The sequence below is a fragment of the Canis lupus genome, chromosome 26 (genome assembly GCF_048164855.1).
Source record: "Canis lupus baileyi chromosome 26, mCanLup2.hap1, whole genome shotgun sequence".
NCBI classification, from domain to species: Eukaryota; Metazoa; Chordata; class Mammalia; order Carnivora; family Canidae; genus Canis; species Canis lupus.
The window spans coordinates 45,073,813-45,100,463 of record NC_132863.1 but is presented as its reverse complement, the minus strand read 5'-3'; the positions used below and the strand labels follow the sequence as shown (position 1 = coordinate 45,100,463).

At 45.5% G+C, this 26,651-nt stretch overlaps 1 protein-coding gene across 7 annotated transcripts in view; it reads left to right on the top strand.

Annotated features, from left to right (window-relative positions):
• Window positions 1-26,145, top strand: part of LOC140618702 (serine/threonine-protein phosphatase 4 regulatory subunit 1-like) — an 81,663-nt gene extending 55,518 nt beyond the window's left edge. For 5 of the 7 annotated variants that reach the window (XM_072801559.1, XM_072801561.1, XM_072801560.1 and 2 more), the window contains 14 exons: window positions 3,901-4,008; window positions 4,836-4,901; window positions 7,197-7,355; window positions 7,901-8,085; window positions 9,194-9,654; window positions 11,868-12,061; window positions 14,703-14,798; window positions 15,688-15,873; window positions 16,133-16,294; window positions 17,208-17,308; window positions 19,662-19,782; window positions 20,561-20,695; window positions 22,967-23,108; window positions 24,129-26,145. In XM_072801559.1, the coding sequence (XP_072657660.1) occupies window positions 3,901-4,008; window positions 4,836-4,901; window positions 7,197-7,355; window positions 7,901-8,085; window positions 9,194-9,654; window positions 11,868-12,061; window positions 14,703-14,798; window positions 15,688-15,873; window positions 16,133-16,294; window positions 17,208-17,308; window positions 19,662-19,782; window positions 20,561-20,695; window positions 22,967-23,108; window positions 24,129-24,286 (2,274 nt within the window). In that variant the 3' untranslated portion in view covers window positions 24,287-26,145. Of the gene's footprint in view, window positions 1-3,900; window positions 4,009-4,835; window positions 4,902-7,196; window positions 7,356-7,900; window positions 8,086-9,193; window positions 9,655-11,867; window positions 12,062-14,702; window positions 14,799-15,687; window positions 15,874-16,132; window positions 16,295-17,207; window positions 17,309-19,661; window positions 19,783-20,560; window positions 22,706-22,966; window positions 23,109-24,128 lie in introns of those variants that run through there. The other 2 variants (XR_012018775.1, XM_072801562.1) reach the window with 2 other exon arrangements.
• The last annotated feature ends 506 nt before the right edge of the window (window positions 26,146-26,651 follow it).

Below are 26,651 nucleotides of genomic sequence, written 5' to 3'. Positions count from 1 at the left end.
AGCAGGCTTCCTGTGGTGAGCCTGATGCGGGACCCCAGAATCATGTCCTGAGCTGAAGGCAGATGCCCAACCACTGAGCCACCCAGGCATCTCTATACTCCCATTTTTACCATTTTTGGTACTCTTCCTTTCTTTCCTAGATCTGAGTTTCTGCCTGGTATCATATCTTCAGCCTAAAGTACTTTGGTACTTTTTTTAGCTTGATTGGCTGAGGATGAAATTTCTCAATTTTTATCCAAAAATGCCTTTATTTTGCCTTCACTTTTGGCTGATAGATTTACTGGAAATAGACTTGTGAGTTGATCGATTTGTTTTTGTTTTTTGTGACATCACTTTAAAATCTCATCCTGTCATTTTCTGGAGAAGTCAGCTGTCATTTATACCATATTGTATTTATAGCATCCTTCTTTTCTCTGACCGCTCTTGAGGTTTTTCTCTTCATCTTTGCAGAGTGAATGCTTATTCTGCTTTGTGTTTAGTGAATTCCTTGGATTTGTGCGTTGATGCTCTTCACTTGATTCAGGAAGCTTTGGGCTAGTGTTCTTCTGAGTACTTATTTTTCTGCACTCTTCTCTTTTTCCTTTCAGTCTGGGACTCGGATTACACAAAGTTGGGGTGCTTCCTATTGCCCCACAGGTCTTTCAGGTTCTGCTTGTTGTTTTAGTCATATTTTTCTCTGATGTTCAGATTTGATCATTTTTATTGATCTGTCTTTAAGTTCAGTGACTTTTGTTATCTCTGATCTGGTAAGTCTACCCATTAGGTTTTTAATTTCGGTTACTGTATCTTTCAGCTCTAGAATTTCCACTCTGGCCTTTTTTATACTTTCTGTATCACTGTGATATAGGTTTTTTATATGTTCTTTATGTTTACATTTTCCTTTTAATCTTTGAATATATTTATATATTCATATTCATATATTTATAGTAGCTTTTTTAAAAGTCCTTGTCTGACAATTGTGACATTTGGATCATCTTGGTGTTGATTTGTCAGTTGCTTTTTTCCTTTATTATGGGTCACCTTTTCCTGTCAACACATAGGTAGTTATTTTTATTTATTTATTTTTAAGATTTTATTTTTATTTATTCTTGAGAGACAGAGAGAGAGAGGGGCAGAGACACAGGCAGAGGGAGGAGCAGGCTCCATTCAGGGAACCTGATGTGGGACTCGATCCCAGGACTCCAGGATCACGCCCTGGACCAAAGGCAGGTACTAAACCACTGAGCCACCTGGGCTGCCCAGATAGTTATTTTTAATTGAACACCAGACATAAGTGATACACTACGGAGACTCTGGATACACTTTATTTCTCTAAAGTCGGTTTTTTTTTGGGGGGGGGGGAGGGGTAATAGATGTCTATTTCATTTTATAAAGTGCTCTAAAGTGATTTTTGATGTAGCAGGCATTTGTCTACTCTACCTCCCTACTGTCTTCTTGGTGGTGAGCGTCTGCTGAAATCTCTGCTCAGTTTATTTTGTTTTTGGCCATTGCTCCTTTGCTTGGTCATTGGAGATCTTTCACATGCGTGTACAATCTAGGAGTCAGCCAGAGAGCTCAGCAAATTGAATACACAGATTTTGGACCTATCTTCCAAATCTTTCCCATTGCAGTTCATCTTTAAAGGATAACCTCCCTTCTAGCTTTTGCCTTTTGGTTGCTCTCTAGTATTCTCAAATGGTTGTTTTTTATTTTTTTTCAAGATTCTGGGATTGTTGTGTGCCAGAGGGTATGTTGGACCAAGCTACTGTGTAGGCTTGGTTCTTTTTTTATAGTTTCCATTTTTTTGATGAGATTTCCTATCTGTTCATTCATTACGACTCTTATTTCCTTTTAGTCTTTGAGCATATTTTTAACAGCTCCTTTAAAGCTTTTTTAAAGTCTGCTAATGCCAGGCAGCCTGGGTGGCTCAGCGGTTTAGCGCCACCTTCAGCCCAGGGTGTGATCCTGGAGACCTGGGATCAAGTCCCATGTCAGGCTCCCTGCATGGAGCCTGCTTCTCCCTCTCTGTGTCTCTGCCTCTTTCTCTCTCTCTCTCATGAATAAATAAATAAAATCTTAAAAAAAAAATAAAGTCTGCTAATGCCAACATCTGGATCTTCTGTGAGTTTGTTTCTACTGACTTCTATTTTTCTTGACTATGGTCACATTTTCCTATTTCCTCTCATGTCTATGAATGTTTTTATTTTAATTTTTTTCAATATTAAGTTTTAAATTTTAATTCCAATTAATTAACATACAGTTATATTAGTGTAAGGTGTATGATGTAGTGATTCAACAATTCTATATATTTCTCAGTGTTCATCATGTTAAGTGTAAAGTCTATGAATTTTTTATTGTCTCTTGAAGCTTCCTGATGAAACATTGTAGAAACTCTAGATTCTGCTATTTTCTTTTGAAGAGTGTTGACTTTGTTCTAGCAAACAGCTCAGATTCTTTTTCCTCTGTAGTATTCAGCAACTGAAACCACTCAGTTCCTTTTGCCTTCAAGAATTGCTTTTTCCTCTGAACTTCACCATCTCCTCTGTGCATTCATGGTTCCGAGTTCAGTCAAGGATTAGGGTAGTATTTAATCATAGATTTGGGGACTCTCCCTGTTTTAACTCCCTCCTTCCTTTCTTTCCAGGATTTCTACCCTCACTTGTCAGCTGCTCTGGCAACCTCACTCTCTGTTCTCTGACTTTTCAAGCCATTAAAACTGTAACTTTTATGTGAGGCCCAGCTATACTGCATAGCCATGCAGAGTGGGAGGTGTACTTGGGCAGAGGGGCAGCAGCAAAACACATTTCTCCCAGCCTGGATCTTTCTCTCAATCATCTTTTCTCCTTTAGTTTCCACCAGAATTTGATCACTCTCCAGTGCCTACCAGTCAGTCATTTTCTCTTTATTTTATTCTAATTGCAGTATAGCTAACATACAGTATAATGTTAGTTTCAGGTATACAACCCAGCAATTCAGCACTTCCGTATAATACCCAGTGCTCATCACAACAAGTATCCTCCTTCATCCTCATCACTTATTCCCCCCACACGCCACCCACCTCCTTTATGATAATGATCAGTGTGTTCTCTGTAGTTAAGAATCTGTTTCTTGATTTGCACCCCTTCCCCTTTTATTTCCCTTTGCTCATTTGTTTTGTTTCTTAAATTCCTCATATGAGTGAAATCATGTGGTATTTGTCTTTCTCTGACTGACTTATTTTGCTTAACATTACACACTCTAGCTACATCCATGTTGTTGCAAATGGCAAGATTTAATTCTTTTTTATGCTTGAATAATATTCTATTGTATATATACCACATCTTCTGTATTCTGTCTATCAGTGGACACTTGGGCTGCTTCCATACTTTGGCTGTTTTAAATAATGATGCAATAAACATAGGGGTACATGTATCCATTTGAAATAGTGTTTTGTATTTTGGGGGTTAATACCCAACAGAATGATTGCTGGATTCCCTAGCAGTCATTTTACTCTCTGACCAGCTGTCACTGTGTGTCCTGCCTCACCACTGCTGGGTTTTGGTCTCATCACTTAAACTCTATGAGTGTTAGTGCCCTTATCTGCGAAAATGAGGATAAATAATACCCAGGACGTAGGGTTTGGAGAAAGTGAAATGAGTTAGCACCCACAAATTGTTCACTGATGTTTGAGACATATGCTGGGTACCTGGCAAATGGTAACTCTTGAGCTTCAGACAGACTCTTACCTGAGGAAACTATGATAAATATTTGGCCTGCCATTGATTACATCCCTTGACAAAACTCAAAAGGAGGTTCTCCGTGTTAACTTCAGGGTATTTTGGTAATATTTTGAATATCAGCTTTTGGAATTCAGTTAGTGATATGTGCAGTACATGTGCTTTCGTATTTCAAGTGACTTTAGTTTTTCTCTTATTTATATAGATAATCTGCAAACTGGCTTCAGTGCTGAGCAAGAGCACAGTTGAACGCCTGCTGCTCCCTCGATTCTGCGAGTTGTGTGGTGATGGGAAGCTCTTTCAAGTTCGGAAGGTTGGGACATATAGTTTCAAAACTCGAAAAACTCAAAGTTAGAAAATTCAAAATCAATTCCTTTAAAGTTTCTTGACGTCTTCAGTAGACGCAGCCTGGAAGAGAAATGTGGCCCCTATGACCTGTGTGAGGAAAATGTGTGAGTGGGTTGCCCATTTTTACTGAAATTAGGGCACACGTAGGGACCTGGAGATGAGATCCTGTGAGAGTAAGCCTGTTGCTCTTAGACACAGGAGGACCAGCCACGGAACCATGCTGGCCTACAGTTAGATGCCAATGCCCGACTCACACACTCTCACATTACCTAGCCCACTTTGCTCCCGAGGCGTCTTCCCCTGCTGTCCCACCCAACTGCAGCCCCTGCCCTCCCCTGCTGCCGTAGTTGCTTGTTCACTTGGTTACCAGATTCTTCCCTTTGAAGGCCATTGCCACACCTCCCCAAACAGAGCAGCCTCCTCCTCCTCCTTGCTGTGAAATGGGCCATCTTCCCTCTGGTCTCTCCTCTTGATGCATCAAGAAGAAGATAGGTCTTATTTGCCGTGCAGAGAGTATGAAGGATCTCTTTCGCTTTATTGCTAACCAAATGCATTATGTATTGAGATCAATTAGGAGCCAGAAAGTGCCAGGATTTGGTACTCTGTTGTAAATCTGTTTCCAATGCACCTGGGGCTCCGGGCTGTGCCATGTGGGCGGCAGGCTCGGTAAGTGCTTGTTAGGTGCCTGACTAGAGGAGTTGCGGCCCCCGAGAATTCTGCTTGTTAGCTGCCACAATTTGGTAAGACAAAGAGGAAGCAGAGAATAACGGGTCTGCCTTTTGCCTTTTTAAGGTGTGTGCTACAAATTTTGGTGATATTTGTCATGCCGTTGGACAAGAAGCCACTGAGAAATTTTTGGTATGTGAAGTTTTGCCAATTGTAATTGCTAGTGCATTTCTTAAGGTGCTTTTAAAATCAGTTGTGAAGTTTTGTATTTATGAATCTGTTACTTTGGAATGACAGCTTAATTTTGCATTCATCAATTCCAAATTTCTAGCCTTCCAAAGCGAATGTTTTTCATAAGCGTTAGGCAGCTGGTCGTGGAATAGTGTGGAAGTTACTGACCCAGCCGATTTTCCTGTGGGCTTTTGCTGTCACCTCCTCCCTGGTCACGCTCCCTGGTCTCTGCCCAATGTCCAGGCCACTCTCTCTTTCCCTTTTCCCCCTGCTCTTTCTAAAACACCTTTCTACATCTCATTCCTGGGCTTTAAGACCAGTGGGCTTTTTCTGGGTTACAGGTTAAAATCCAGACCCTTCTTGGCCTTTTGGGTCCCCTTGTGAGTGCTTTTCCTGCCTCATCTCCAGCCACCTTCCTCAGCTCTGAACACTGTCCCAGCCTGCGCAGGTCTCATCTTTGGCCATGCATCTGACTGATGGGGTGGCCAGGGAGGCGGGGAGGCAGGTAAGGCCCAGGGGTCTGCATTTCTGATAAACCCCCTTGTGATTCTGATGCACAGCAGGGCAGAGAACCACTTCACTAGCCAGCAGGTGGCTCTTCAGCTCCCTTGAGGCTTCCTGCTCTTCCCCCTTCCACACCTCTGCTCATTACTGCCCCTCTCTTTCTAGTGTCTTCCCCACCTGGTGGGACCCAACTCACACTTCAAACCCAGCTTGAATGTGCATATGCTTCTGTCAAGTCCTCTCCTTGTCTAGACTCACCTACCCACTGTGCCAGAGAGAATTAATTTCTCCCTTTTCAGCATCCCCATAACATTTTGCTCAGAGTACGTGCGTATCTCTTATCACACCTCATTATAGTTTTGCTGATGTGGGATCTTCACCCTATCATGTTCATCTCTGTTTCCCTGGTGCCTACGCAGAACTATGCTAAATAAGTGCTTGCCACTTTTATTTGACAGGATATCTAACCTGTATTTTTATTTGACTTTTATTGGACAGGATTTTTATTGGACAAGATATCTAACCTGTATGGTTAGATAACCTCAAAAAGTATACTCTTTAAATTGATTTTTAAATTTAAGTTCAGAAGCTCATTTTATTTTATTTCAGGTGCAAGCCACATCAACATAGTTCTGACCCCAAAATAATTTTTAGTGGACTGTCGTTCTGAATGTACAAGTGTTATCATCTACTTAATGTAGCTGAATGAAGAACAGCAGTGACAAACATACTAACTTTCCTTTGGGCAGAAACTTCCATGATCATGTATTCCTATTTGTGGGGCATTTTGGTTGATTGTTTTTATGTTAGGATATTAAAAACAGCCTCATTTTTAAAGGATAAATTTTATCTTATTTTATTATTTTTTTAATTTATATTTTTTAGAGAAAGAGTGTGAAAGCCATTGGGGGGGGGGGTGCAGGGAGGAGAGGCAGAGGTAGAGAGGCAGAGGGAGAGAGAGAATCTTAAGCAGGCTCTACCCCCAGCACAGAGCCAGATGTGGGACTCGATCTCGTGACCCTGAGACCATGACCTGAGCTGAAACCTAGAATCGGATGCTTAACTGACTGAGCCACCCAGGCGCCCCATTAAACGATAACTTTTAAAAGAGGATGTGATCATGACCTTCATACAGATAGAAGGTGAACATGCCAAAGATTTTATTTAAGTCATTTATTCATGAGGGAAACTGTAAGGTACAATACCTGGCTTAATGGAGAACTCAAAATACCACACATGTAAGGTCAGGCAGAAGGAGGGATACTGAGGTGACCTTGTAAGTGGATTCAAAATTGCTCTGCATCTAGGGTGATAATCAGGTGCATTCCGCTGGACACAATTTGCATTTCTGTGAACAGGAATTATTTGCGTTACTATCAGTTTTTAACAATATACCTTCTATCACTAAAAGACCCTGGTCAAAGACCATAACACCTGGATGGGTGACCTAGTTAGGATATCTACTCAATTTCAAGGTCATTTCACAATTTTTCTCTACATAATTCACAAAGCAAGTTATCATTCTGCCTTTTAACCAAGTCATTTACTAGAATTAAGAGGTAAAGGAAATGTTTATTCATTCTTCTTACCATAATTTCTCTTTGTCTCAAATGATTCCTTCTAGGTTAGTATATATTTCCCTCTTCTTTGTCATTAATTTATGGCTCTGCCTTAATTCCATCATTAAAAAAGTGTTCTGCTCTTCCTCGGAGTGACCAAGTTTGAGTAGCATGATTTTCTTTGCTTTGGTAGATCCCAAAGTTTTTTGAGCTCTGCTCAGATAACATTTGGGGGATGCGAAAAGCCTGCGCGGAGTGCTTCATGGCGGTGTCATACAGCGCATCCCCCGAGGTCCGCAGAGCCCAGCTGTCACCCCTCTTCATTAGGCTCATCAGTGACCCCTGCCGATGGGTAAGTGTGGGCAGCTTGGCACCACTGGCCACCAGCGCTGGGTCTCTGGACTTGTGACTGTGTATTTTGTCTTTAAGGTTCCTGATTGGCTTATTTAGACCTAGTGAGGATTGAAGCACTTAAAGTATCTGGAGCTTTGGTGCATTTTAAGAAGGTGGTACACGCCCTGACATTGGTAGTGACCGAACAGCACAGAGATGAGAAGTAAAAAAGGAAGCACTAACTGGAGAGTTACCTTTTCTTTTACGCTCTTAAACATGCCTGTCATGATTCATATGGTCTGGTCAGGCACTTTATGAAGTCTGGAGTCCTTTGATGGGAAATTAAAATTCTAGAAGAATAAAATCTCCATGATGGTACTAAATTTTTCCTTATTTTTTGTTGAAAAATAGTTTATTTGGAATTTGGAGAATGCCTTAGAAAGCAGTAAATCTGCTTGCACATAATTCGGTGGACAGTGACAGGCCTGGGGGTCAGCCAGGTGCCCGGCCTAGAGTCAGACCTGATGGATGCCATAGTCACCGTGCTGTGCTCTCTGCTTGCAGGTGCGCCAGGCTGCCTTCCAGTCCCTGGGCCCCTTCATCTCTACTTTTGCGAACCCCTCCAGGGCTGGCCTCTATATTCGAGAAGATGGCACCCTGAGCATTCGACCGCCAGCTCAGGATTTGGACTCTGATTTCGCCTCCGGGTCACCCAGTGCAGGCAACTGTGGTAACACTTCCTCAGCCTGGTGAGCTCCAAGCAGGATAATTACCAGGCCCTGTGCTTCACCTCAAGCGTCCACCTCAAATTTTAGCAATTATCTTGTCTGGAGTTTTAGTAACAGTGACCTTCTGGGCAAGATGGGATATTAGAGCTTTAATTATGTAAAGAAGCAAAAAGTAATTGCAATAATGATTTTGAAACATGACTACTGGGTTATAAATAATGAAGCTACTGTGTCTCCTAAATTTAGATAAAATATTCATTGAGAGTAGTGATTAAATAACCTATAAAGAAAATTTTCTCTTACTTTTTGATTAATGAAGTTCTTTGGATAATTTACATAGGGAAGATGTGAGCTCTCCCAAATGTACAGTTGTGCCATGGGATGTTACATGCCCATAAACATAGGATGTGAATGCACGTAAAGGTGACAATTCTGACCCACCTTAAGTGGGTGCTGTATTCTATTTCTAGTAAGTTCTAGTGATTGATCTTGGATTTTTTTTCATCTTTCCTCGGAGGTTGATGGGTGCACACTAACCAGACCACTCGAGGTCGTTTACAAGCATCTCTCCAATGCTAAAATCATTCTGGAACCAGGGAGTAGTAATTTACATCTCAGAGAATACACATCCTTTTTACCATTGGTGCATCCTTCCTTCCTTCCGTCTCCATCAAGATTTACTGAGCTCCTACTGTGTGTCAGGCCTGTGTGCAGCACCTTCCTCTTTGGGACTCTAGAGGTGTTGGCAAATAGCACTCACGGGCTCCGGTGCCTTGTGTGTCCCAGGGCCTGCCCCCTGGTGGAGGTACTCAGGAGCAGTGAGCATATGCAATCTGTCTACTGAGGGGGTGTCAGCAGAAGCCAGGACTAACCCACCACTCAAATGGAATGGAGGGATTGGCCCAACTTTAGCGTGGCATTTTCAGTGCACCTAATACGCCCAGGGGCATTGGGGGCTGATTGGACGTTTTATGCTTTTGTGAGGTTATGAGCTTCTGGCCTTGGGAGACAGGGGAGGTCAGATGGCCAGATAGAAGGACTGGGCTTGGGAGGATATGGATCTCACGTTGTCCCAGTATACCTCCAGTCCATGACATGGCTAAAAGTGCTCCCCTCAATCTTAACCTAGTTCCACAAAGCCGTCGAACACAGAGCCAGATCCGCCCACGGAAGACCCATCAACGGGAACCAGTGACTTCCCGCATGTTGGTAGCTCCTCTGATGGCCTCATGGCAAACTCACTAGAAGACTCTGCCTCGGCTGGAGCCGAGTTGACCAGGCTTTCCCCGGAGACCAGTGCCTTCTTGGAGCTCCCTGATGGCAACCACTTCCCTGTCAACAGCAACTCTGAACCAGGCTCTTCTGCCTGCCCAGAGAGTCCTGAGGATGTATTCAATAATTTCTTTTATTGGCGAACTCCTCTCCCTGACATAAGCAAGGACCTAGAGCTGCTCCTGAGTGAGGCTGGGCCACAGGAGAAAGGCTACGGCATCCCCGAGACTGTACACCACAGCTGTGTGGCCAGGAGTGAGATTCAAAAAGTCCTTGATAGTTTGCAGGAGCATCTGATGAATGATCCAGATGTTCAAGGTAATGTTGTCCATTGTGATTAGAGAGAAAATAGAGTAGCAGGGTATTATGGCTGTGTGTGGCCCAGACCTGTGTGTGTGTGTGTATGCGTGCATGTGCTCACCTTCATGTACGTTGCGCAAATGTGGCCAGAAGAGTTTCTCTCAGCCCCAGCACAGCCAGAGCACTGGGAAGCTCTGTGTGGGTCCCCATCAGGGTTCTGTCTCCTTGTTTTGCAGCTGTGCAAGGCTGAAGGCAGCTCTTGTATAGAGGCAGATAGTTTGTGGGCATATCTGCAGCAGTGGAAATTTTATTAGCTCCTTGGATGCTGTTACATCATTTCCCACGTTATAGTGCTTTTTCTAGTTATGAACAGCTACGGATGGTGCTCCTTTTGGAGCTTATTAACTCAGCCCTTAGCCAAACTTTAAGGTTTTTGTCTTTGTACAGCAAGGGAAAGTACAACTTCTTCTTTGGGCTGTTTTTCATGTTATGACTAGTGCTCCCACTGAGCGTCTGATCTGGGAGCCAGGCCTCGCGATCCATATCCATTATCACGCCTCTTCTTGCTCTAAACAGTGCTATATTTGTATTCTTCCTTGGGTTGGGGAGATTGGGAAAAACAACACTTGCTGCTGTTGCCGGGCAAAGATTTGTGAAGCTTTCGGGAAAGGAAATATGAAAATCCAGTTAGCCTGGTAATTATTCTTTCTTTTTAAATTTATAAAGGAAATTAAGTCAATGTTTGCCGAAGGAATGAGCACGTGTAACATATCACTTCTTTTTTTTATTTTTTTTTTTATTTTTTTTAAAGATTTTATTTATTTATTCATGATAGTCACAGAGAGAGAGAGAGGGGCAGAGACACAGGCAGAGAGAGAAGCAGGCTCCATGCATCGGAAGCCCGACGTGGGATTCGATCCCGGGTCTCCAGGATCGCGCCCTGGGCCAAAGGCAGGCGCCAAACCGCTGCGCCACCCAGGGATCCCCTAACATATCACTTCTAATAGCTGTAGACAAAGGTCTGCTTTTGGAGACCACATTTCTAAAGCAGCATTCATCTCAGGGCTGGGACCCGGACTGCAGTGACCAACACATGGTCTAGTGGAGGGTACTGTATAAACAGCCACTGGGCACAGGGTGTGTTAGGGGCCGGGATAGGAGGCAGCATGGTGTACCGTGGCAGCACAGGGCAGGACATGTGGGGCCAGAGGAAATGTCTGGGAGAAGACTTTGTAGAGTGAGCAGCATTTAATGTGGGCCCCAAAAGACAGCTAGGGACCCACTGTGCAAAGAAGTGGAGAGGAAGGAGTCTTAGAGGGCTCTTTTAGTCCTTGAAATCATTTGTAAAATCTTACATGGATGTGTGTTCCTCACTTCCATAGTTTTCATCAGAGCTCATAGGGATGCATGACCCCAAAAGTTTCAGAGAGAAACCACACGTTGGGTATTTGCAGACTGGCTACGGCTCGAAATGTGACTCGAGCCATTGGGAAGGGCCTGGTGTGCTGCACTGAGGAGATGGGACCCTGTCCTGGGCCCAGTGGGGAGCCAGCTATGAGCACTAAATGTTTTAATGAATCTTGGGGTCTGTTGAATTTAACTCGTAGAAAACAGGATGTAGGAATTTGTGTGTGTGTGTGTGTTTGGAAGTTGGGGACATGGGCATCAGATTGTTTTTACAGAAAGGTGTGTGAAATATGTCATCTCCTGTTAGAAGGGTCTCAAGCAGTCATACCGTGGACAAATGAGTAGCCCTTGGGGCTTGGTGAGTGAGATCTGTACTCATCTGTGTGTACGAAGATGAATCGATGCGTGTGTTTGTGTGTGTGTGTGTGTGTGTGTGTGTGTGTGGCGGAAAAAGCCAGCCTGCTTTATAGATAGGGGAATAGGACCCCCTCATTGGGAAGGGAGACCTCCCAGACACTTTCTGTGAGAGATGATGGAGGCGAACTCTGATTGTCCTAATTGAGGCGTTTCGAGTTCAGATTTGAGGCTCTGTGCATGGCTGGCATTTAGTTGGAATAGTTAAAGTTAATAGCTGTAAATATCACCATCTCCCCGAGAGCTCGTTCTGGGATCCAGAGCATGCTTACTGCAGGGACAGATGTGTGGAAGGTGTGCGCTGTGTTGTGTGGCCACATCCAGACTGTCTTGTTGTGAAGACCCCTCTGAAGTGAATCCCTATAAACCAAATAAAGTTATTAAAATTCTTGAAACTTCTCTTCCTGCAGCTCAGGTTCAGGTCTTATCAGCCGCACTGAGAGCCGCACAGCTTGACTCTGTGAATGAGCCCGAGCACAAGCCGACAGAAGGTCTAAATGAAGTGTCCGTTTCAGATCCCAGCCCTGCCTCTGACAATCAGATGGCTCTGTCGGCTTCATCATCGCAGAAGGAGCTCTCCGTGGCCAGGATATTACAAAGCACAGTAAGTGTTTGCCCTCTCCCTCTGCCGCGGAGGATGTGACGGAAATCACAAAGCCGCATTTTCTTTTATTAATATATCTTGGCAGAGATGATAAATGGCAAATTTAATTTTATTCTTAAGGTCATGTTTTGGATAACTAGACAACCAATCAATCAGGTGATTGATAACCCTGACTCTGTTCCACAAAAACAGGAATGGGGAGGCCAGCAAGTGTCTTCCCTCTTCTCCAAAGAGGACGAGTTTCAGTTCTTTGTGGGGATTAACCACATCCATGCCCTATTTCACTGCTATTTTATAGCTTTTAGTAAGAGTACGAGGTGGGTTCTGCGGCCCCTAGAACTGAAAGCTGGCCCAGGCCTCTGGGCAGACCATCATGTCCGGGCTCTCTCTGGAGATGCTCTTTTGGCACATGGTCACTCGAGTGGCGGTACCGGCATGCCATTTATTGGAGGAGGGGCTTGGAAAAGCCAGTGGCTCAGCAGTGTTTATCCTGCGGCCTGGAGCTAGTCCCCAGGAGATGGGAACCCTGCATCCAGGGAGAGGAGGGAACCTGCGACTCTCTTGCACTTTGAGTCCTCGTGGCTTTCCAGCTCATGAGGGGTGGGAGGCTCTGATGCCTTCCTACTTCATAGTGACTTGCTCTGGGACCGCAGTGAGCTGGGGTCCTTCCCAGGAGGGCGGGGAAGGGGGCGGGGGGGAGACTAGAGAATTACAGTCAGGGTGGGGTCCGAGATCATGAAGTCACAGGCACCATGTACCAGATCGTCCCTTCAAGCCCATGGTCTCTAAGGCCAGAGTGCCGATTGTTCTACCATGGACTTATCTCCTCCCAGCTCCTCTAGGCCTGCTCCAATCAGAAAAAACAAAAGACCCACTTAACAGCCTGACTATAAAATGTTTAGGAGTACGTCACGGTTGTCTTTGATTAGTAAGAAGTGACTTATATCCTGTTTGGCCAGTTTGTTTTCAGAAGCAGGCAAGAAAATGGTGGTGGTTACCCGTGTTGCCTGGAGTGTGGAAATCACAGGTTAAGTAGAAAGGCACGGCCAGGACTACTGTGGCCGAGTCTCAAGCGGCCTGGGACTTTTTTGTCACGTGCAGAAGTGAGAGAAAGGGACATGAACAGATTCCTTCAGGCTGGCTCAGTTGCATGAAGGATGTGGAAGGGCTTATGCAAGGAGACCTTTGGTTTATGTTGTGGGATGTCAGGGCTCTTGAAGCTGTAGCTTGAGTCTAAGGTTCCACTGGGATTGGATGGGCTGCTTCCAGTTGCAAATGAAGGGAAAAGGGAGCAAAAAAACTCTCAAAGCTTAAATTATGAGTCTAGTGTTGTTTCACAGAGACGACAAAAGAGTGGCTGAGGCCAGGTGGCTGGTTAACTCGGTTCCTTGACATTGACCCTGCTCCCAGCTTCTACTCTGCCTTCTTAGCACACTGAGTCAAGAGATGCCCTGTGCCCCGGGGCAGGGGCTGTGGCTTCTCACTTGTGTCTCTTGACGGGCCTAGTGGTTTTCTGGAGAGATGACTTCATAGTGCCTTCTGAGGTCACTTTGACTTTTGGTAGTGGACCTAACCCTCAATGTGGCTCCTGTAGTAAGCGGTGTACATAACTGCACTGAAGACTTGGGAATCAGATTAACTCCTGAAAGAAGAAGAATGATTTATTACACATTACTATATATGAATGTATTAACTTGGAGAAATTGAGGTCTTAGGTTATCATGCCAAAATATTTCTGTTTTATCCAGTCTTCTATTAAAATAAGCAATACATTCCAGAGAAAATCTTGGGAATTGAAGGTTGTGGTAGTGCGCCTCAGAGCAAACGAAGCATCTATCGGTGTATTAATCGACTTTCCTGGATCATATATTGAGCTGATTTGTCAGGATCCATTAAGCTGGTAGACAGTATGACATTTCAAGTATGCGTAGGAAAGCCATGTGGCGGGTGGGGGAGAAGGTCAGGTTCATCTCCGCTAATGTAATCAATGATCAGACACCAATATGTCACTGTTGAGTGTTCTTGCTCATTTTAATTGTTAACCTAATGTAAAGGTTCATCTGCAAACATTAGAAGTGTTTGTACATGTGAAAATTGAGACTAGTTTTCCAGGTAAATACTCCTTTATCAGCCATGTCTTTCACTCAAATTTAAAAGGTCTTCCCCTTGGCCTCTCTGTCCTCCATGACGGGTCCACATTGCTGTACATGTCCAGTTCCCAAGAAATACTGGACCTCTTTGCTCCCCCTGCCTTCCAGAGTAGTCTGTGTCTTAATCGTATAACTCTCAAAAGGGTGTTGGTTAACCCCCCTGAGACCCTGAGGCCTAAAGAGTGGTCAGTGCAGACTCAGGTGGTGGCTTCTCATGGACATCAGCCTGTCTTCCGTAAGGGTCACGGACAGTCCAGAGAGGAGAGTGCGTGTTTGCCTTGGCACTTAAAATCACTGACCTACCATGTCATCTGGAAACATGCAAATGTCTTTTTTAACATCTGGAGAGATACCACTGGCTTTCAGGGAAGCGCTGGTCTTGGTCTGCAAAGGCCATTTCCAGCACCAAAAGGAAATTCTCTGAGGAGGGGGAATGACAGGATGGCTCCCTAGTTGGGGTAAGTTGGTAACATGTCCAATCAACTCTGCAGGACCCCGGCAAACCCTGTGGTGGAGCCACTGAACAACTGGAGACTGAACAGAGGCATCTCCCTGCCCCACTTGAGGAGAATAAGTCTAAATTACAGGTTTGTTCCTTGAAAAGTAAAGCAACTCAAAACTTCACCTTTTCTGGGACTTAAATTTAAGGATGACCGTTGGAACCAGATAGTTTTCTTTTGGCAATATTAATGACATATCCTCACTCATTCCTTGTGTTGCTAATATTTCCTCTTTAACTTACCAAAAAAAAACAAATTCTAAAGGAATACTAAAATCTTTTGAACAATCAAGAATAGTATTTCAATAAAGCAAGTCAAATATGAGGAAAAAAATTAACATCTGTACATTAACATTTAGTGTCTCTTTATACAAGTCAATTCAGGGTGATGTTTTTGTCTTGTTTTGGTTTTGGTCTGAAAAGTTTTTGACAAATTCTTTGACCTATGTTTGGCTTTGTTCTATCTCCTGGATTGGCTTCTTGTGCTGTGTAAGATCTCTTTAATGTTTTAAATTATTGTATCCCATTGTGCTGACAGCAGCGAAGGTAAGTGGGTGATGTCTTAGGAGTGCGCGGTCTCGTCAGCTGGAGAAAGCTAGTGATGATCAGCTTGTATGGGCCGGGGCTCTAGGTGCTGGGCAACGGCAGGAGAAGGTAGTTTTTGTTCTCGAGAGCTGTGTGCATCAGACTAACCAAACAGTGGTGTCCAAACTGTTTTGGAGATGTCAGATGTTAGACGAATTAAGAAGGATGAGTGTGGGCATTGCTTTAGTGTCATTTGGTCCAAGTTGAAAGTTCACCTGCAGACCAAGAAGTCCGCCAGTCCAGAGCCCCGAGCTTTTAGGAAGGCCTCTTGTTCTTGGTCCTCTGACATTTCTGCTCTGCTTTTTTCACCCCCACATCCTAGACTCCTTGTTTTTCATGAGCATTCTCCATTTCTGCAAGCATGATGGTTTCCTTTCTCTGTTGTTTCCCAGGATATAATACCTCAGCCCTTACTAGATCAGTATGTGTCGATGACCGACCCAGCTCGAGCCCAGACTGTCGACACTGACATAGCCAAACACTGTGCTTATAGCCTCCCGGGGGTGGCGCTCACCTTGGGCAGGCAAAATTGGCACTGCCTGAAAGATACGTACGAAACGCTGGCTTCTGACGTGCAGGTAAAAGGAGTTCTTTCAGAGGCACCCACAAGATGGGGTGGGCCCTCTGCCTGGGAAGGAAAGGGGAGCGTGGCGGGGCTCAGTGGCTTGTACTTCCCGTGGATGCTGTTGGCATATTTATTGGACTCCGGTGAAATGTAGCCTGTGGCAGCCAATGCTTGGCAGTGTCAGTCTTGCTCTAGAAATGCCACTTATGCTCTCGGTAATGTGGGCTTGTGCTTGCCTTTTGTGGTTTGCATGTCCTCGTGTGCGCCCCCAGTGGAAAGTACGTCGGACCCTGGCCTTCTCCATCCATGAGCTGGCTGTGATTCTTGGGGACCAGCTCACAGCGGCTGACCTGGTGCCTGTCTTCAATGGATTCTTAAAGGACCTGGATGAAGTACGAATAGGAATTCTTAAACACCTGTATGATTTTCTAAAGGTAGGAAGGAGGATTACAAATAAAAAACAAAGCTTCCCTCTTCAAAACAATTTTCAAAGCCCTTGCTCTGTAAAGTATCAGTGAAAAACAGAAGGCAGCCAGTCTGGGTTTCCTCGGTTTGGAAGTATACCATCCAGAGTCTTTACAGTGGGTGTCCTTTCAGTGATGGGGAAAAATATTTTTCTATCTTTCCTCTTAATCTTCCTGTCCCTTGGAGTCCTAATTCTGTGGAGGACGGTAGCCATGTAGCCTAGCATGCTCTGTGAGGAAGAAGGAGCCAAGGCCCCCGGGGTAGCACGCGACGTGCCCGGAAGGAGCCCAGGGGAAGAGCCCAGCCGAAACCCAATCTCAGTTCTGCATCAAGGGCTTTCTCTGTAAGACGTTGCTGCTTCCCTGCTTGCCTTTTTCATTTTTTTCCCCCTAAAGGAATGATGAGTGTAAAAATAAGACTTAAAAACTGACCTAGAGAAACTAATTACTTGCATCCACACGACCATGAGCTGCCCTTCATGGACTTGGGTGCATGATGCACTGGGCTGGCTTTTCTCTTGTGGAGCCGGCATATGCGAGCAGAGCCGGCTCCCCGGGCGGCAGCAGCGGCACTGTCTTCTGAGCACACACACCATGTGTCGTTTTCAGGCAGGGAGTGAAGAGACAAGAGCCAGGGGCGTGCAGCAACACACAAGCACATACACTAACCAGGGGCAAGGTTGGAAGCAGGGAGGGGCGCACGTGAGGTCTGTTCACAGCCACGGGAAGGCACAGCCACACCAGGTGACAGATGGGAGTGCAAGGCACCAGGGGGATGGCCAGTTCTGGCCGGGGACAAGTGTCGAGTATCGTCAGACAGTGTATTTGGGGTCCTTTTGAGGGGTTCTCTATTTTGATTTATGTATACATTTTTAAAAAATAGTTGCTTCATGAAGACAAGAGGAGAGAATATCTTTATCAGCTTCAAGAATTTGTAGTGACCGATAACAGCAGGAATTGGAGGTTTCGATATGAACTAGCAGAGTAAGTAAAACCTGTTGGGGGATATGAGAAGGCGAAGTAGCTGGAATAATTCTTAATTTCCCTACCTTATAATTGATTTCTAAACTAGCAGTAATAGTGTTCTCTGGGATAAAGAGATTATGTTTTTATGAAGGGATAAAGTGAATTCCAGAGCTCTAAGTTACAAATACCACGGTCTCCGGGGAGACATTGGTTTTCAGATGCAGACAGGGCTCGAGTCACTGTGGAATTAGTGTGTTCTGCTCTTCTAGAAGGCAATTTATTCGAACCAAATAAAAGATGAATCACCCACTCTTCAGTATTTTCCTGTTAATCGGAAGAGTTTCTGCCAGAGTGTTCCCGAACATTCTGAGTGTTGCCCTCTCTGCAGGGCACAGTGTGGTGCGTGCACTTCAGCTTCTAAAGAAAATGACACGACAGAGAGAGCCAGGAGAGGCCCCACCCAGACCGGACAACTGTTAGATAAAAACCTCCCCCAAGGTGGCTGCTCTCTGCCCCTTATTTTGTGTGTGAGGGACTTAATCCCGTCTCGTGCTGGTGCTGGCCGGGGACTTAAGAACGTGTGTGGCTTGTGAAGGAGCTAAAGCTCGGACCAGGCCTCCTCCCCGGGCCGCCGTGCTTGGCGGCCAAGCACATGGGCCTCGTGCAGCGCCTCGTGCAGTGCCGGGGGATTTGGCGGCCTGGGGGCAGCCGGGGTTAGCTTGCCCCTGCTGGGGTTCATCTCCCCAGCTTGAGAGCTCATTTTTCTCCCCCTCAGCTAGAAATCTCAAATCATGGTCTCTGCTGTAGAAATCCATCAAGCTTTTGCAGCTATTCAGGATATGATTTGGCCGATGCCAGGGGCAAACTAAAAGATTTTCTCTTTGCTGTGATCTTTAATCATTATGCTTAATTTGAGAGATTGGGGCTTTAGTCATTATGCCGCGTTCCCAGCTTACATTCTCAGAAAAACAGGCCCACGTTTTCCATGAAAGCATCGCGCCCTCTAGCGGCCGCGCGCGGGACTCGGCCGGGTCCGTCTCGGGCCGGGCGACCCGCTTCCCCCGGGTCGGGACCCGGGATGGGGCCGGGGATGGGGCGGGGGTGGGGCGGGGGGGCCGCGGACGCGGGTCGGGGTCGGGGGGCCGGGGATGGGGCCGGGGCCGGGCTGCCCCGCTCTCCGGGGCCGGGCTCGAGGCCAAGGGACTGGGTCGGGCTGATCCGCCTCCTGGGGGCCGGGGCCGGACACGCGGACGGGGACGGGGACGGGGCCGGGGATGGGGTCGGGGATGGGGCCGGGGATGGGGCCGGGCCGGCAGGGCTCGCGCCGCCGCCGGCGTTATCTCGGAGCCCTGGCTATCTTCCATCTGGGCCGTGGTTATTGAAGCCAGAGCCGCTGATATGAATTCTGTGCTCCCCCTGCCCACGATATTGGTATCATTTTTCTGAAAACAGTGCCTTTTGATATGAAAGTATTCACCTGCACTCCTGGTTTCTGGTTCTAACTTCCTTCCAATCTCTTTTTCATTTCCTTTCGTGGCCAGCGTGGAAGCAGCGCCATTTATTTTCACCCCCTTCTCCCGTCCCCAGTTAGGGAGCGGCGATCGCGGCGGCGGCAGGTCTCCCCGCGGCCTCCCTCCGGCCTCCCGCCGGCCTCCCGCCGGCCTCCCGCACGCCCTGCTCTCCCGGGGCGACGAGCGGGCAGCGGGCAGCGGGCAGCGGGCAGCGGGCAGCGGGCAGCGGTTCTCTGCAAGCGGACGGACCGCCCGCCCGACCCCCGCGCGGTGTGAGCCCTGAGCGCCCGCATCCGCGGCCCCGCGGCCCTGCACCCCGCGCGGCCCTGCACCCCGCACCCCCGGGCTCCGCACCCCGCGGCCCTGCACCCCGCACCCCCGGGCTCCGCACCCCGCACCCCTGCAGCCCGCACCCCGGGGCCGAGCGTGCGGGACCCAGCTTGCCGGGCTGCGCCGCGCTCTCTGGGAACTTTGGCCGCCTGGCTATTTTTACCTTATCTGATTTTCAAAGTTTTATGTGCCTTCGAGCCGATAACCTCACATTGAAATATTATCCCTATTCATAAATTTCTCAGCCTCTCTGTTTTACAAAGTTCAATTTATTTCCTCCTTGTTTGATTTGTTTGAGTGTGTGAGATGAAGAATGAAGATTTATTTTTTTTTCCACTTTTCTTTGCGTGGTATTTCACTCAGCTTTCTGCTTTTGGCATTTCCCTGACGGAAAGCCTTTGCTAGGTCTTCATGTGCCTCAATCCGCCGGCCTGGCTATTTTTTATCTGTCAGATGGAATGAGAGTAAGGAGAAATTAGTAAGGTGTTTTTTGCTCCCCCGAATAATTTCTTTCTTTTGTTTGATTGCAGACAGCTGATACTCATTTTGGAACTCTATAATCCCAATGATGTTTATGATTATTTAATGCATATTGCCCTAAAGTTGTGTGCAGATAAAGTTTCTGAAGTACGGTGGATCTCCTTCAAACTAGTAAGGAATCATGGCTTTTTTCACTCGTGATTTTTGGAAATAGGAATATTTATGTTCCTTCCATTTTAACTCCTTTATTTCCAGCACTTGATTTTTCAGTATACCTATGAAACCAGCTTTTAAATTTTGAAATTAGGAACTGCATTACAGTTTTATCAATATATAACATAGCTTTTTTTCTTAGCTTGTATGCTTCGGTGATAGAAATTATAGATAAATCACTTTATATAAGAAATTTTCAAACCACAGCTTATAGCAAGGTTTTATAGAGGAGTAGTTACTGAGGAAAAGCTCCAACGTAGAAGAGCCGATCCTGTTTTGTGTGGGCTTCTACCAACTGAATACTGGGGTGGGGTGGATGTCACTTGAAAATACTGATTTACTAAGGTACTCTGATGGTATTACAGTTTTATAAAAAAACAAAACAAAACAAAAAACACAGGTTCTAAAAGGTAATGATTTAGTTATTTTGCAAGGGGCCATTTTCTAAAATTTGGAAACTTATGATTAAGAATGTATTTTTCTAATGCCAGTCCCTTTTTAAATTTCCTTTTTCTGACGGGTTTCACGTGGGTGAGGGTGTGTATGAGCATTGCCATATATTTGAATATCTTTTTTCCTCTGTGTTCTAATGATTCCCGTGACAAAAATTACTCTTGCCCTTGCTTATAAATTCATTTTAAAGGTGCATAAAAATGTCTAGTTTCCGTGTTGAGTAGGATTCATAGTTCAAATAGATGGCAGCATTTTAAGTGTGCACTTCTGATATTTTTCACAGGTGGTGGCCATTCTGCAGAAGTTCTACTCCCACAGTGAGAATGCACTGGGGTTAAGTTTCATCAGTGAGCTCATCGTAAGGTTCCGGCACTGCGCTAAGTGGGTTGGAAGGCAAGCTTTCGCTTTCATTTGTCAGGTTAGCACGGCCTGGGGAGACTCTCCCCTGGGCTTATGTTGCTGTGGACTGATACCACATGCACCGGACACAGAATCCCAGGCTTGGAATAATACCAGCTGGGAATTTGGGGATCAGTAGGCCAAACCCCTTCATCTCCCAGGAGGTCATGACTGGCCCAGTCGGGCAGAATGATTGGCCCAGGGTTACCCAATCCATCTGTGCATTCGTCCAATTGATGTTGACTGAATGCCTCCTGTGTGCCAGGCATATTCTAGAAACTGCAGACAGAGTGAACAAGCTCCTGCTCTGCCGGCACCTTCCATCTGGGGAGGTGAGGGCCAGGCCCAGAGCCCTGGTCCTGCCATGCCCAGTCCAGGGCTGTGGTGATGAGTGCACCTCCCTGTAGCTAGCTGCCTTGGAGGGAAGGTGGGGTGAAGAACAGAGCAATAGGCTAGGGCAGAGACTGTTTACCCCCTCTCAAGTGAAGTTCATGTCAGCCTGTCCAGCTCCTCTGGTCACCCTCTGTACTTAGTAAGTCTGGGAGATGCTGTGGTTTACGTTCACCTGGGGCTCATGGCTGCCATTCCTTAAAGGCCTCTGTGTGCCATGGTCTCATCGTACATGCATCTGGTCCTCAGTAGTAAGATCTGCCGTATATTAAGCATGTCACATCCATGTACTTTTTTTAAGGTTGAAGCAGTGGAAGCCCAGAGAGGTCAAGTAACTTGATCAAGATCACACAGGAAGTATAAAGCCATGATTTTTTTTTTTTTCCTGCTAACATGTTACTTAAACAGTTTTAACCTTTCCACACGCATGCATGTTTTCAAGCATGGATAAGGGTGGAGGGAATAGTATGGACTCTCCATGAGCCCATCACCCAGCTCTGTCAATATTAAAGCTCTAATTGGAGTCTGGCTGACCCTCTTGGCCAGTTCCCCCACTGAGGGACTCGCCAGGGCCCCCTGTTGGGCTGGGGGGGCATCACAGGGTACTTTGGCAGTCTGCTTTGAAAAGTGCAGTAGGTGGCAGAGTGAAGTGCCAAATTCACGGGCCACAGGCCTGATACAGACTTGCGTAAAGAAGAAGCCAATCAGGGCATTTTGTGCAGAAAGCGTAAATGAAATATCTTTGCTTTTATGTTTTATTTTTTTTTTCTGAGATTTAGAAAATCCATGATAAGATAAAAGGGAAAAAAAACCCACTAATTTTCTTTCAGGAAAAATCAACGTGTATGTGCTTTCACGAATTATTGAAGATTTTGAAAACCCACTGTAAGACAGACAAGAGGAAGGGGTCACTTGATGGTTATTTCAGTGCCGCTCTGGGGAGAAAGCCTTACCTGGCGGCTAAGGGGGCCCACGCTGCAGAGGGGGACGAGCTGCTCCTCTGACTGGCCTCGCATGCACCCTACACCTGGGAAGCACTTAGGGACCCTCAGCTGCTCCTGGTACCCTGTAGCTGGAAGGTGTGCAGGACTTAGAGTCCACACGCCTGGCTTGGACTCCCTGCCTCCCCCCCACCCAACTGATGCTCCTTGACCAGGACACCTGTGGGTGGCACCACAGTGGACCACAGTTTCCTCTTCTATAAAACTAGGCTCATCCTGGCTTCCACAGTCGGCCGTGAGATGTAAACGAGAGCCCGCATGTAGGACTCTGTCACGGAGTGGCAGCGTGCAGATGTGGCTGGTTCTCACAGAGGCAGTGTTTGTCAGGTGCTCACAGAGAGGGCCGGGCCTGCGTTGGAATCTGGGGTTGGGCTGGTGCTACACAGGCCTGGCACTGGCCCTCGGAACCTGAGTTCTAGTGAGTACTAGAGATGAGGGTTCTGAATCCTCGTTTTGGGGCACTTTGCTAGATTCTTTGCAAAAATGCTCTGCTATCCCCACCACTTGCACATTCTACAAATGGCCCGGAAAAGTGAAGCCGTGAAGCTAGTAAGCAAGTTAGGTTTGAAGCTAGGCCTGTCCGACTCAGAAGCCTTTGTTTTCTTCACCAAATTTAAACCACCTGTAACCATTGCTTGGTAAGGAATTTGAAATTGTTCACTGTGTTTCTAACCAAATTTAGGTGCGCGCGCACACACACGTACACACACAATTACGTGCCCCTGAGACCAGCAGACCCCAAAATGACTTCTTTGGAATTGTGGAAGTGTATGTTTTTAGAAGAAATCTGCTGATCTAAAAAAATAATAATAATAATAATAATAAAAAGAAAGAAAGAAACCTGCTGATCATTGTGGAGAAGTATCAATCCTCTGGCTGTGGCTGTCTTTTTGTCACAGGCGGTGGTGAGCGAGGAGTGTATCCCCGTGGACCAGTTTGTTGAACACTTGCTCCCCAGCCTCTTAAGCCTTGCGACGGATCCTGTGCCAAACGTGAGGGTTCTGCTGGCCAAAGCCCTACGGCAGACGCTGTTGGAAAAAGGTATGTGGACCATTTTTCTGAACTTGCACATTTTAAAGTTCATCAGGCAGCAACCAGATTTCCTCTTTAAGAAATTGTGGCACATGATGTGATCGCATACTTCAGACTTACCATATATAAATTGATGTATTAACTTTTATGCAGAGTAGTTATTTATAAAATGGTTCAGTTTTCACATTCAATAAGCTTCATGCTAAAATTCAGAACCTCGGGCAGCCCGGATGGCTCAGCGGTTTAGTGCCGCCTTCGGCCCAGGGCGTGATCCTGGAAACCCAGGATTGGGTCCCATGTCAGGCTCCACGCATGGAGCCTGCTTCTCCCTTGGCCTGTGTCTCTGTCTCTCTCTCTGTCGCTCATGAATGAATAAATAAATATTCTTTAAAAAATAAATTGCTTAATTAAAAAAATAAAATTCAGAACCTCACACAGTCTTCTAAGAATGAGGGAAACTTTTGTAAATGTTGAGTTATGACGTAGAGATTATGAAAGGCAGCAAATGTAAGCCTTAATTACAGCGAAGTTTGGATGCTATTATTTTGTAATCAGAAAAATGTAGAGCTCCACCTGAACAGAACGTAACCTGAGACTGCGTCCCTTGGAGGCACATTCACACCTACACCACGTGGGAATGAACACCTTCAAGTCTGTCTCCCAAATGCCTGTCTTACCCCTGCCCTCCCAGCCCCCCACTCTATCCTGCCAGCCACCTGCTCCTGCTCCTGTACTCCACATGTTGTCAGTTCTTTCATATTGGAGGAAAGGAAAGATGACATGGAAAGTCCTTAAACTATAATTGAAAAAATACTCATACTCATTCTTGGGAGTCCATCTTTGAAATTTAGGAAATACTCTTTGATGAAAGCAATCATTTTATCATTGTGAAGGCCTTATGTATATGATTATTCTGTGAAAAATGCTTTATCGTCCTGAGACATGGTTTAAAAAAAACTCCAAACTAGAATATGTTTTGGAGCACAGTTCATGGCACAAGTGATCTAAACTATAGTTTTCTCTCTCTAGCATATTTGAGAAATGCCGGTAACCCTCATCTTCAAGTCGTTGAAGAGACCGTCCTAGCTCTACAGTTAGACCGAGACCCAGATGTGTCCTTTTTTGCCACCCTGGAACCAAAGCGGCGGAGTACGGCAGACACACGTGTGCTAGAAGAACAGAATTAACCACTCTGTGATCCCGAGCACTCTGGTCACTTCGCACGTGGCACTCACTCACCACTCACCCCGGCCTGTCGGGTCTGACTGTGTCACATCTTCCGAAGGAGGAAAGATTTCTGAAACTTTGAGGGAGGGCCCTCAAAAGATCCCTTTCCCATCCGCAGTCCCAGGAACTGCACCTGGGACAGGCCCCACCTTTCTGCGCCCCTACCTGCCTGATCAGGAAGTCTGTGACAAGGTTGTAGAACCAGGGGGCTCTAGCTGGGGATGGGGGCCTCCATAGCATCGGATTGCCTTCCCTACAACAGACTATATTATTGAAAGCCCCCCTCCTCCCCAAATAAAGTAGTTTATTAGAAGCTTTTAAGTCTTCAATAGACTTGCATATTTGGCTTCCCTCATGCTTTCCTGTAAAATACAGTTTATGGTATTACATTTTATTTTTAACTGAAATAATGTACATATGTAAATAACTCTTGACAGGAAGAAAATATATTAATGTAATATTAGCCTCCTATCAGTGAACAGAACAAATACATCATTTAAATTTATGCTCCACTTTGAGTTGCTGCAAATAGAGCCCAATTTGTTTACTTTTGAAAAATGTGATAGTTAAGGAAATCTACTAAGGAATGATTTATGGCAGTCTTTCTAATATTGTACTTTTGTATAAACTGTACTTGGAACTTTTTCCTCAGGCACTCACCCCTCCCCTTCTTGTGGTAACTGTATCCATAAAGATGTACTGGCCTTTGACAGGGGCATAAAGTAGAAAGATTTTTCATTCTTACATGGATTTATTATCATACATTTAAGAACGTATTGATCATTGAGAGAAATTGTTCATTGAGATGCACGGATATTGGCTTTATAGCTAATACTTTAGAATCTTAACAGAGAATAGGAACCCATAGTTCTGATCAGTCCATGTACTTGCCCGGGGTTTGGGGGGTTGAATTATGACACTCTTCAAATTGACAAGTATACAGAACTTAGATTTCATGCTTTTAAAATTTAGACTAAGATGCTCTGGAACTTAAACAGGATTTTCATTAATAATTTGAGATTCTATGAACGTTTGAGTACATTCTGCATAACATGTAGGCTCCAGTTATTTTTCTTGTTTCTATTTTTAATCCCCTTGAAGGCAGGCCTAAAGGAAGGAAGGAATGGCCCATTTGGGGTTCAAGAGCTGGCTGCAAAGAGCATGCTGCTGTTGCCATTCTTTCCTTGGATCTTTTTCTTGTGGGTCTTGTCTTTTCTTTCTCTCTCTTTTTAAAATAAAATTTCTGGAGCTATATATTGAATTTCCTGGTATACAGGATGTTGTCCCCCTCCCCCAAATTCCACTGAGCTGATTCTTTAAAAAGAAAGGAAGGAATCTATACCGTGCCAAAGAAAATAAGGTACATGTGTGAGAATTTCAAACGGTAACCCAGAGTAGCATTTTGGCAACTCCAGCAGAGCGTGAGCTAATAAATTGGAGGCTACATATTAAGAGAGAAAAAAATCAGTCTATTTTGTGTTCAATACTTGCCTAAAGTAAATAGATGGAGATACTGTTTTGCTTCAGTAACAACTTTTAATTTTTTTTTTATTGTGTAGAAATTGAAATTGTCATATTGTAAAGTCTGTTGAGAGTAGAATTATGCAACTGGAATCTTGTGTTCTGTGCAGAGCTTCATTTTCCATTAAGGAAAAAAAATAAGCCTCGGTTTGTGTTGTGATGTGTGGAGTCTGCATGCTGAATCCAATGTGCTTGTAGAGATCTGTAGAGACCCTTTGGTAAATAATCCAGCCTTTAAAAAGTTGAGCTTATATACTAAAAATGGCCTGTAACTTAATATGAACGGCTTTCCAATGCAGTATTTTTTTTTTTGCAGTATTTTTTTTTATGACTAATTTCTCTGCAGAAAAGTATGTTAAAGGCTCACATTTTCTTCTTCTTATATAATGACTGCGGTCCTTCGGAGGTGGTTCTGCTCCCCTCACCTTCCTTTCTCTCCCTCTGCACGGTCATCACTCCAGCTCTGGGTAGATTCATTGTTCCTAGGTGTGGGGTGCTATTTGTGATGTGATCATCACACCTAAGCCTCCTGTGTGCTTGAACACTCTGCCGCCTCTTGGGTGAATTAATGGAAAAACACGAGATGGGTTTCTCCCAGATGGAGAAGGCGTCTTCACGGGGGATCGGCTCAGCCTTGCACCAAGTGCACGTTTCTCCCGTGCTGAGTGTTTTCATCAGCACGTTTGTCCCTCGGAGAATTCGAGGGCATTCTCAGAACTGGCGGGTTCTCTGGGGCCCTGCAGACCCCCACGAAGAGCGCCGCGCCCAGCTCTGCCCGGGGTTTCACTGGTGCCAGAAATAGGA